At 36.7% G+C, this 12,673-nt stretch overlaps 1 protein-coding gene across 4 annotated transcripts in view; it reads left to right on the top strand.

Moving 5' to 3' along the window:
• The window catches only part of AFF2 (ALF transcription elongation factor 2), a 587,559-nt gene that overhangs the window by 195,863 nt on the left and 379,023 nt on the right, over positions 1 to 12,673 (top strand). For all 4 annotated transcript variants that reach the window (XM_062183803.1, XM_062183804.1, XM_062183802.1 and 1 more), the window contains one exon: positions 7,332 to 8,192. In XM_062183803.1, coding sequence (XP_062039787.1) covers positions 7,332 to 8,192 — 861 coding nt within the window. The remainder of the gene's footprint in view (positions 1 to 7,331; positions 8,193 to 12,673) is intronic.

The raw sequence follows: 12,673 nt of genomic DNA, 5'->3' as shown, positions 1-12,673 counted from the left end.
ATTGCATTTTTTAGAAAGCTTTTATTTAGTAAATATAAATTTCACAGGTACAGCTTTTGGAATATAGCAGCTCTTCCCCCCATACCTGCCCTCCCTCCCCCACTCCCACCCCACCTTCTACTCCCTCTCCCATCCCATCCTTCATTAAAACTCATTTTAATTATCTTTATACAGAAGATCAACTCTATACTAAGTAAAGATTTCAACAGTTTGCACTCATACAGACACACAAAGTATAAAGTACTGTTTGAAGACAAATTTTATCTTTAATTCTCATAGTACAACTCAAAAAGGACAGAGGTCCTACATGTGGAGCAAGTGCACAGTGACTCTATTGTTGATTTAACAATTGACACTCTTATTTATGATGACAGTGATCATGCGAGGCTCTTGTCATTCCAGACATTTAAAGAAATAACTCCAATTCTTCTCATTATTCAAAACAATTGAAAGAGAGGGAATCCTCCCAAATTCTTCCTATGAAGCCAGCATCACCTTAATCCCTAAGCCTGAAAAAGATGCAGCATTGAAAGAAAATTACAGACCGATTTCCTTGATGAAAATAGACACAAAAATCCTCAAAAAAATTCTAGCCAATAGAATGCAACAACACATCAGAAAGGTCATCCATCCAGACCAAGTGGGATTTATCCCTGATATGCAGGAATGGTTCAACATTCACAAATGAATCAATATGATACACCACGTTAACAAACTGCTGAACAAAAGCCATATGAATATTGCATTTTTCCAATGTTTCTCATGAAGAATTGTAGTTCAGAGAAGTGAAATGCTTTTCTGCAGCTTCACATTCTTGTACATGGTGAGTACAGACTTTTCAACCCACTTCAATGTGATTTTGTAAAAGGAAGTTGTTTATACTCTGATAGGAAGTCAGAAGGCTTAATAAGCTTACCTGCTGCGTGACTGTGGGGAAGAAACTTCATTTCTCTAGCCTGTAGTTTTCTCACTTCTGAAGTGAATCATAATAATTAATAATAATAAGAGCAACATTTTCTACCTCTTCACAACTCAATCAAAATGAGGAAACTGAGGCACAAAGAGGTTTTAAAGGCTACTTAAGGTTATTTATGTTGGGACAGGAAAAGGCCAGATAGAGGCCAGAGTGTGACTGTTGGCTCACATGGTTGTTATAGGGATCAAATCAAAGAACCTAGGAAACTTTACTTTGAAATCTGTAAAATTCTGTAAAAATACTGTAAAAGCTCAAACTATCATTGTCATTATAATTAGGGCAAAGAAACAACTTACTGTTTATAGTGATAACTGTAAAATATTAGAATTAGAAAAAAGAATCACTAAATTTTATTCTTTAGTCACAATAAAATCAAATAAGTAATGAATTCCAAAATTTCTATCTTTTTAATACTTCTATTAAAAAGAAATATTTTGGTACAGTGACCTTCTTCATGTTAGTATTGTGATGAAATTATGCTCCTATTTGCAGATAGCATTAAAGCAAACTGAGGGAAGTTTGCATTTCCTAAAGTAATGAGAGGCAAAAAGCTTAAATGAAGGAGCTCTGTTAGTCATGAGCCACAAACCAGACATGAAATTTATGCCTGAAAATACTTGGAAAACTCATTTTCTTGATGATAGAGATATTGCGATTACTTAGAAAATAATGGCTACAGAGCTTACCTTTAAGGAATCAACCAATTATCTAGAACAGGAAGTAAAAAAAAAATGGCCAAATTGAAAAGAGCCTGTAATTGATTGAAATGGCCAAATTTCATTTTTTTCTATGTTTATAATGTCCAATCCAGACTGCCAAGATTACCTTGCTCCTTAATAGGATTGCTAAGTCTCTGGAGAGCAAAAAAGAACATTCAGTGTGAATCAGAAGTTGCTATGGTGTATAATGAGAATACATTGTGTACTTGTGTATAAATGTATTTCAGGACCCATTGGGTTTTCTATACAGTGGATCTCATAACCACATCTTGAGAAATTTAAAATCTGGTTTTCAGTTACCCATCTCTAATCGTTAGAAGGCAAAGAGTTTACTTTGGTGACATGGACAGACTGTTAGATTAGTTGGTGACTGTTGTATGATAGGCTTCTTGAGGCCGTGTGTCTGTTTGTGTTCTGTGGCTCATTCTGCCTCATGAGTGTTTTGAATTTTCCAGTATTTGTCTTAAGAATGAGCATGGTAATTCTGACTGGTAACCATAGCATGTCGGTTATGCAAAGCATATGGCTCTTTCTTCAATCAGCAACTCAGAAAAGTATCACATATGAATTCATCCTTGAATTGTCTGCTATGCAGTTCCTGTCACAACTGCTTTTGAGACAATTACTCCTTGAGGAAGTTAGTCTAAGGGAGGTGACAGCCCTCCATACCTCCAAGTTATTACAGCTCCACCCTTCCTGTGTCATTAGTGCACAGAGAGGTACACATTTCAAGCCCCACTGGTTTTCTGTGTAACAGATTTCTTCCAAAACTTAAAAGCTCATTGACAGTTACCTAATTATGGGGAGGCAGAGTTTATTTATATTAACCTAGATATCTAATGCCACAGGCAGATTTAACTTTCCTTAGTTAGTACTGTTCTTTATCACAATAGAGAAAAAAACACATAAAGATATGTATTCATCTTCTGGAAAATTGATAACAAAAACTTGTTTTTTATTGCTCAAAGATTCTTATAAATGAACCAATTAGAGGAATTTCTTTTTACATTTTATTATCAGGCAATAATTAGTCTCAACTAATCAATTAGTGCATGTTTTCTTCCCTCAGGCAAAGGGCATTCTAGAACCTATGAGCTTTTTCTTTTTGCCTTAGCTATGAGGAAGCTCAAAGTTCAATTTAATGTCCAAACATAGTAACCAAATTAGCCTGACTTTACCTTTCCATTTCTGTGCTTTCTACTCTAAGCCCTTGCAAATTCTTTATTTTGATATAGGGAGGTTATGAACTATAATTTTATTCTATTCCATTTGACAATAAGTTTTTCATACTTAATATGCACCAGACATGGTACTAAGTCTTGGGGATTTAAAGACGAATACAAAGTGGCCTTGGACTTTTGTGTTTTTTGACAGGCAGAGTGGACAGTGAGAGAGAGAGACAGAGAGAAAGGTCTTCCTTTGCCGTTGGTTCACCCTCCAATGCCCGCCGCAGCCGGCGCGCTGCGGCCGGCGCACCGCGCTAATCCGAAGGCAGGAGCCAGGTACTTATCCTGGTCTCCCATGGGGTGCAGGGCCCAAGCACCTGGGCCATCCTCCACTGCACTCCCTGGCCACAGCAGAGAGCTGGCCTGGAAGAGGGGCAACTGGGACAGAATCCGGTGCCCCAACCAGGACTAGAATCCGGTGTGCCAGCGCCGCTAGGTGGAGGATTAGCCTGTTGAGCCACAGGGCCGGCGGCCTTGGACTTTTAAGAGCTCATAGTTTTATTCAGTGAGACAAATCATAGTTGTAGTTTTTACATTATGTAGAAGGAGTTTAATTTTTCTGGACTTGTTCAGAGAAATTTCAATTTCCTCCTAATTTTATTTGTATAGTGTGTGTGTGTGTATACACATTATGACACTGATCAGTTTAGCAATTCTCCTAATTTTCTTTAATTTTATTTAAAGTGTATTGCATATATACAGATTTAGTAAAATAGTGATAGTTCCCACCCTACCCTCCTTTTCTCCCTCCCATGCTTCAACACTTATTCCTCCTCCCACTCCTATTCCCACTATTAATTTTTACAAAGATCTATTTTCAGTTTAAACCCTACACCAACTAGAGAGTTCAACAAATAGTATGAGGAAAAAAAAACACTGTTCCTCAACAGTAGACACTAGAGCTGTAAACAATAATCAAATCTCAGAATGTCTATTTCACTCGAGTACACTACATTTTAGGTACTCCATTAGTTACCCCATACCAGGGAAAACATATGATCTGTCTTTTTGGGACTGGATTATTTTACTAAGTATAATGTTTTCCAATTTCATCCATTTTGTTGCAAAAACAGGATTTCATTTTTTTTTTTATTTTTACAGCTGAGTGGTACTCCACAGTGTGTATGTACCATAATTTTCTTATCCAGTCATCAGTTGATGGACATCTGGGTTGATTCCATATCTTAGCTATTGTGAATTGAGCTGCTATAAATATGGGAATACAGATAACTCATATGCTGATTTCTTTTGGGTATTTTTTTTTAAAATCTCAGTCTTGAAGTACATGTCTTTTTATTTGTTTATTCATTTTAAATTTTATTTAAGTTATGCAAGTCTCATATATTTCCTATATACAGATTTAGGAACTTAATGAAACTTCCCCTTCTATCCTCCACACCTACTGCCCATGCTCCAACCCTTCTTCCCCCTCCCTCTTGGATTTCCATTCTTAATTTTTACAATGATATGTTTTTATACTTAATTATTGTATAGTTACCCCTACTCTGAGTAGAGGAGTTCAACAAGTAGCATGCAGAGAAAGAATACAAAACAAAACATTACACTGTTCCTCGGTGGAAGAGACAAGGGCTATAAACAATCATTTATTCTCAACATGTCTATTTCACTCCAATATATTTTCAGTTTATTTTATACTCATAAGGTTAACCCTACATTAAGTAAAGAGTTCAACACATAGTATGAAGGAAAAAAAAAAAAAACACTGTTCCTCAACAGTGGAGACAAGGTCTGTAAATAAACATTGAATTTCAAAATGTCCATTTCACTCCAATACATTACATTTTAGGTAGTATATTAGTTACCTCAGAAATTTCAAGCATGTTGTATAACCTAGTCATGGAAGAAAGATTAAGCACACATCAAAAACCCAGATCATTATAACATTACACATAAATGAGGAGACATTAAAACTAGATAATGTTTTCTCCACTAAGGACAGAATAAACATGTTTTTCATATTTACTGAAAGAAGAAAAAGGATGTGACTAGCTTGCTTACTCTCAAAAATGTGATTCTTGAGTTCTGATGTTATTGGTGTAGCATGAGAATAGAACGGCCTCTCAGAAGCTGGAATTGTATCTTTGTGACACCTAAGGGCAAGGTGGTTCTGATTGTGTGAAGCTCTGTTTCCATGAAAGTCAGGTAGTAAGACTAAATCATTTCATATGGGAAATGAAATGGTGTCATTTTCCCTTGTAGGGTCAGATCCTTTAATATAGCCAGATATCAGCATTCATTCATTTGACCCAAGAGATTATCTGTTTGAGGGGCAAGAAGAAACCTGTGCTTGACTGGAATTTTGGCTGGACCCTCAATACGCTAAAGATTCTTTGTTTTAAATTTAGGGATTGAATTGAGATACCAATTTCGACTGCTGCCCAAGTGGTTCATTGTGCAGTCCGGTTGTAAGCGACCACTATATGCAGAGTACATTCTTACCTTTTCTGAAACATAATTTTGCAATTAAAAATGAAAAACCTAGGGACTCCTAGGGAATAAAAGTGGTTCCTACCCACCTTTATCTTTTAAATATGTCTTTCAAATGTATTTCTGAAAATACAGTGTTTATTTAGCTGAGGATTATATAGAATGTTACTTGCTTAATCACTACTTTAGTACCAAGGTTGCATATAATACAATATAAGATGTTCTTGAGGATAAGAATACTAAAATTCACATGTATTTAATTTCTATAGATCTCCATTTTCCAGTGTTCCCTTAGAATATATTTAGCATACTTTACTTGATCTTTGAAATTCATATCTTTATGACTTTCCTCATTTCCTTGATTTAATACATATATGAATTGAACGCATATACAGTATATGGAGACTGTGCTAGTAATGAAGTCAAGATATCCATTGGCTTCTCTCTCTTTGATTGTTCTTTCTCGATGCCCTTTGTTGTCACCTTTTCTTCTCTCAGTCTTTTAATGTTTGATGCTGCCCAGGGTTTCCTTCCCCAACCTGATCTTCTCCATTCTACATTTTCTTTTCCTGGGTGATTTCATTTATTTCCAGTACTTTACCCTCCATCTATCTGCATATTCTCCCATCTTTACATACAAAGAATAGTTAGCAGCTATACAAGTTAGGTTTAGACTGAGATACCAGACTTGGGCCAGTGTACTCCCTGTATATACTGGGGGTATATATACTACTGTATATACATGGCCTGTGTATAGGCCATGTAAGAAACTTTAGATGTTAGACATTTATCTTCAGTGGACAGTTTACCAATGGGGAGGTGTTCACCTCCTCCTGTTCATGGAGAGCATGTTTGTTATTCCTGGGACCTAAAGGCCACATTAGGTGGTATCTTCCCTACCTGGCGGCCCAGTTGTCAGATGGCCCTTGGATATTAGTAGCCATCGTTTATTGCAACGTCTTAAGCCAAGATGATGAATCCCATGCACAAAGAAGTCCTTTACCCTTCTGCTTTGTATGTTGCAAATTTTATGCAGGAGCTTAATTATTTTAAAAAATAATCATAACCATCTTAATAGGATTAATATATCCTTATAGGGGTGCTGTAGATGGCATGATGATTGTCCGTAGAATGATTTGGTTGCTTCTGCAACTCCTACCCATTAGACTAACATCATTTTGAAAAGATTACTTTGATTTACTTAATCAATACTTCGAATTCTTGAATAATTTCTTTCTAAATCACTGAAAAGACACAGGAGGGCTTGAGTCACTGTTGAAGAACAATTGCATTCTTTCAAAGTAAATGAGTATGAATCATCAATATGTAAATAGTCACCCCCAGAATATCTAGGCAGACACCAGTAATTTATACATTTCTTTGATTAAAAGGAATTAGCTTCACTTTAGTCATAAGTTAGCTCAATTAGGTGTTGTTTAATCCCATGCCCTTTCTAAACTTAATATTGTCATGATAACACAATTTAGCTGACTTCCTTATCCAATTGGCTAAGCCTTTTTCTTGGTATAATGTAGTGCAAAGGCTTATGTATCAAGAACATATATAACATTCAGTTATAATTCCAATTATCAATAAAGTGAAGTTGTTTTTCTTTCATGAGGTAGAATGTAACAGTTCAGCTCATCTGACCTAAAATATGTAATCTTTCAAATCTAATTAATAAATAACATAATTTAAAACTTTTTTCAATAAGTTTAAGACAGGCCAATGAGTATCCCAACGTTAATCACACTTGCTCTTTACAAGATGCTCTTTAAGTAGTGTTATTGATTTTTTTTTCCTCACAGAGAACATGAAAAGTATGAAATTTTATGGCAGCGTGACAATTTTACAGAACCCTATATGCTAGTATACTTAGGGCATCTGTTTTAAACATAAACATTAGGAAACACAAACCTATTCATTCTTTCTCCTCCCACCCCCATCTTTTTGTTATTTTAGACAAACAAAGGTGATGCACTTGCCAACCGAGTCCAGAACACGCTTGGAAACTATGATGAAATGAAGGATTTGCTAACTAACCATTCTAATCAGAATCATCTAGTGGGTATCCCAAAGAATTCTGTGCCCCAGACTCCCATCAACAAAAATGAGCCAAGCTTTTTTCCAGAACAAAAGAACCGAATGATACCATCTCACCAGGATAATACCCATTCCTCGGCATCAGTGCCTCCACCTTCTGTTGTGATCCTGAATTCAACCCTGATACACAGCAACAGAAAGTCAAAACCTGAGTGGCCACGAGATAGTCATAATCCTAGCACCATACCAGCAAGCCAGGCCGGTAGTCAGCCCAACAAGATGCAGACTTTGACACAGGACCAGACTCAAGCCAGACTCGAAGATTTCTTTGTCTACCCAGCTGAAGCTCCCCAAGTTGGAGCCACTGAAGAATCAAATCCATCTACAAAGGAAGACATTACTCCCATGTTCAGTGGAGAGGATGCTTTCAAAGAAATCTTTCAATCCAACTCAGCAGAAGAATCTGAATTTACAGTGCAAGCACCTGGGTCTCCCTTAGTTGCCTCTTCTTTGTTAGCTCCCAGCAGTGGCCTTTCAGTTCAAAGCTTCCCACCAGGGATTTACTGTAAAACAAGCATGGGGCAGCAAAAACCAACTGCATATGTAAGACCCATGGATGGCCAAGATCAGGCACCAGACATCTCTCCTACACTGAAACCTTCTATTGAATTTGAGAACGGGTTTGGGAATCTGTCATTTGGATCACTCTTGGATGGAAAACCCAATGCAGCCAATTCAAAGACTAAACTGTCAAAGTTCACGATCCTCCAAACAAATGAAGTAAGTAATTTTTCAAGCTTTGTTTCATTTTTATTTCAATTTTCTAACCTCTATTATAAAATATTCACAACAAGCTCTTAATTGCCTTATTAAGTCTTATATGATTCTTCAAGGTCATAATCTTGTTCTTGATCTGTCACTTGTGACATGACTAGTTAACACTCTGCAAATACAGTTAAATTTCTATAATTTGGAATGACTAATGACAAGGTTAGCCTGAATGAAAAGTTGGAGTTATAAAATAGTTTCAGAAAATGCACCTTTAGCAATATGCACAAACTAGTAAAATTCAAAATTTTAATTTGTCATAAATAGTATGAGGTTCATGAGTAGATTTTAAATCACCATAGACCTTCAACAACCAAATAACATAAACATAAATCACAGAAGTTCCTTAAGGTATGAGAACATACAAGTACAATTCTCTGGAACATGAAGTGGAAGGGATTCTTTCAAAATCTTAGTTTTCTCTGTGCTTGCAAGGCTATTCCTTGGCAAAAGCTTAAAGTTATCTCTTGTATCCCTCAGTGCTCCCTTCTGCATCATGTCCTTCTAGAGATAACTACATAGCCCTCTCATACTACCTTCATCCCTTCTATTAAAACAAATGGCATTGTTACCAACCAAAGTCCCACTGGGTTTAGAGTGACTAAATGTCCTACCCATCTCAGGAATCACTGCCTTGTATAAGAGAAATCTAGAGGGACCAAACACTCCCAAAGGAGTTAATTGCTAATGATTGGATTCCAGGCCTTGTTCCCCTGTGAGGGGATGTACATGGGGCTGCCTCTCTGACACCACCATGTATGCGGCTGCCTGCTGCACCTCAAGCATTGATGGGAAGAAGCTACTTCCTTTAAATTGGATTCCTGTTATTGGTGACTAAATGCTTGAAAAGACACAGGAGAAAAAAAGTAGGTTGAAATTCTTACTTAATAGGGGTGACAGGCTTTCTGGATGAATTTTTGCAGAATCCAAGTTAGTGGTGTTCAAATTAGAGAATTCTGACTATCTAATCCCTCTTGCTCTTCTTCCTTTACTTATCCTCAGCAGATGTGGTGGTTTCAGATCACAATGGGAATACAAAGGAAGGGATATATCTGGGGATGTTACTTATAAATTCTAGACATATGATTTTAATATTTTTTCATTTCTGAGGCAATTTGGCTTTTTGTATCGTCATTCATCAAGTCTTGTGAAGCTTCCTCCTAAGTATCTTTCCATTCTGTTGCCTATTCTCCACCTTCACTGCCTTTGAACCACCTGTAAGTATCTTGTACTTGGACTGCTGTGATAGCTCCTCCTAATTGGTCTCCCCCAACTCTAGCTCACATCTCTTCCAAACCATCCTTCATACAGGCTGGTCCAATGGATATTTCTGACCATGTCTCTCCCTGCGTTTTATTCTTCAATGCCTTCTTATCACTTCCAGGAGAAAGTCCAACTTTCTTAGTCCCATATTCAAAGCTCTTTACTCTCTGGCTTCATTCTCTCTTTCTGGCCTCATATTTCATCACTTCTCCATATAAATATGCAATCCCATCCCTATAAAACTACCCGTGGTTCCCTGTCATATCATGTTTTTTGGCCTGCTGTCACCACAGTTAGAATGTCTTTCCCTACCCTCCCTTGTCTTCTTGGTGAAGTATTATTTCTCCTAAAATGTCTGCTTGGTAGTCATTTTCTCTATGAAAACGTCTGTGATTCCTCTAGCTTTATTACAAACCACTTGTTCTGGACTCCTTTAGTGTCTTCTTTTATACACTTTGGTTGTCAGTTCATGGTATTATATTTGTGTGTGTTTGTGTTTGTCTCCTATATTAGACTTTAAGCTCTTTGAGGGCAAGGAATGTCTCATTCTTTGCACCCCAAGTGCTGAGAAAATGCCTTGCACATAATAGATATTTAATAAATATTGAATAAATGAATTTCAAAAATTTTTACTTGATTACATTTTGTATGCTATAATGTTAATGTAAACAAAGATAAACAATTGCTAGAAAATTCATTTTCAGTCATATTTATTTAATTGCACTCTGTCTGCTCATGTCTTACTCAGCTCTGCTTCTGCATAATCATAAATCCTAATCCTTATTTCTACCAGCAGACTTAATGTGGCGGTTTAATACTGAAAAACCCAAAAAGATATCACTTTGAAAGAGGAAGATTATAGTGGGAGTTTGAGGTGTCATTTTTTAAAGAATTATTTTATTTATTTGATAGAGTTACAGAGAGAGGTAGAGCCAGAGAAAGAGAGGTCTTCCATCCCACTGGTTCACTCCCTAAATGACTGCAATGGTCAGAGATGAGCTGATCCGAAGCCAGGAGCCAGGAGCTTCTTCTGTGTCTCCCATGTGGGTGCAGGGACTCAAGGAGTTAGGCCATCTTCTACTGCTTTCCCAGGCCATAGCAGAGAGCTGGATAGGAAGAAGAGCAGCCAGGACTTGAACTGGCGCCCATGGGATGCTGGTGCTGCAGGCTGGGCTTTAGCCCGTTGCCTCACAGCACTGGCTCCAAAGTGTCATTCTTACCATTTTCTTGCCCTGGTGTCTGTTGTTATTCCCTCCTTACATTGGGGTGTCAACATATAGGACTTGTCTTGAAATAGCATTGCCCAATAAGCAGTTTGGATTGATGGTTCTCATACCCAACAAGATCTAATTTGTGATAATCCCTTCTCTTATACATTCACAAAATGACTGACCCAGATTCAAAAGTGACTTCAAACTTTTACTTGTGCTTTGGCACACCAATGAGTGTTACATTTTCAAAAAGAGTCTGAGGTGTCATCAGTGCTAGAGGTAATTATCCAAGGAGCAGCCCATATGCATACAGTGTTTGGTGCTGGTACAGATAGACTTTGAAAGATTTTTGTACAAAAAATGGGTCAGTTGCAATAAAGTTATGATAGAAGATCAGTAAAGAAAATACCCGTTTGAACATATAAGTCTCAAGGAAGGATTCAAAAGAGGGGTAGGGAGAAGTTTATGTTCATGAAGTCAGAAAAATATATAGAGTTTAAGGGTAATGTGAATACCAAAGACCAGAGGAAAGAAAGTGAAAGGTTAGACAGCCCAACAGAGAACATAAAAGTGTGTAGATTAAAAAGTGGGCATAAATATAGACAAAGTAGAGCATTATGAAGCTTTGAACTAATGAAATTTATGTAGCAAAAACTCTGAAGAAGTCTGAATATTCACCCTATTAAACCATTATGCACTTTTCAAAAAGCACTTAGCATTAGAATTCAGCTTCAGTTCTTGGCACGAAGGTTTTCAGGAAGTGGGTTCCTTGTCTCTGTTCATTATAGCCATCTTTGATGGGTTGTAGCCTTCCCTTGACTTACTATGGAGAATGTTTATCCATAAAATAATAAAAGATTTTCTTAGAGCATTCTCAACTTTTTCCCTGACTCTAGTGACAGGAGGCTGACTTGTTTTGTTAATGAAATGCATTTGGAACAGAGTAGAACAGGAATTGCTAAATGACTAAAAAACAGACACATTCTAAGATGTACAAAAAAGCATATAAGATTATTTTTGTGTATTGTGAAATCATAAACTATCATTGAAATGTGTGTGTATTTATGTGTCCATATTTTTGTGTCTATACTTGTATTAGTATTGGGGAAATTTTTATTTCTTACCCTTGGAACATTCCCATGCTTAGAATTTCTGTATTAATAAAGATATTAGAAGTCTAAACAACTTTATTGCAAATGATCAGCTTTCTCAGTTGAGGTATGTAATCTAAAGAAATCATTTGTTTAAAACACCATGCTACAGAATTTATTAAAATTCCAGGCAACCCAAAAAAAAATAGCTGATGTGTGCTGCAATTGGGTTTAGAAGAATTTTTCTGGAAACTGCATCTGAATACAGTAACAGGACTATTTATGTCAAGTAGAAACTGAGGGTTGCTTCCAGATGGTGTTTTATTAGGAAATGAATTTGTTAATAAATGTGGCTTTATACATGATTTTATTAGAGAGGTTTTTGTTTATTTTTTCCTTAGGAGAAAAATCTGCTGGTGTAGATAGCTTCACATTTTGGTATAATTTGTTATTAGTATTCTTTGACAAATAAATAAGTGCATGCAAATGAAATGATCAGTGTGATGTATCAAGTGTCTCCATCCCAATCCCAATATGGAGGGTGTCATCACCATAAAAGTTCATTTGCTTTACATGTTACTCTTGACTGTGATCTTAGGCTATCTGAGTCTCCAATTGCTGCAAAAATAGAAGCGTCTTAGGAAAGTTTAATGGAACTGACATGGGATTGGTCTAGCTTATTTTAGAGGTTAGATTTGTCAACCAGCTGAAAAGTTATCATTCAGATTTGTGGCTGCACCTGCTTTGTTTTATACTCTATGCAGTGAACATTGTGAGTATAATTAGCTTTATTGATTATGAGGTACATAATAAGCAGAAGTACCTTGTGTGAGAACCATAGAGAATAATGGGATCTTATTACTGGTGT

Source organism: Lepus europaeus, chromosome X (genome assembly GCF_033115175.1).
Source record: "Lepus europaeus isolate LE1 chromosome X, mLepTim1.pri, whole genome shotgun sequence".
NCBI lineage: Eukaryota > Metazoa > Chordata > Mammalia > Lagomorpha > Leporidae > Lepus > Lepus europaeus.
This window is presented reverse-complemented; position numbering and strand designations above follow the sequence as displayed.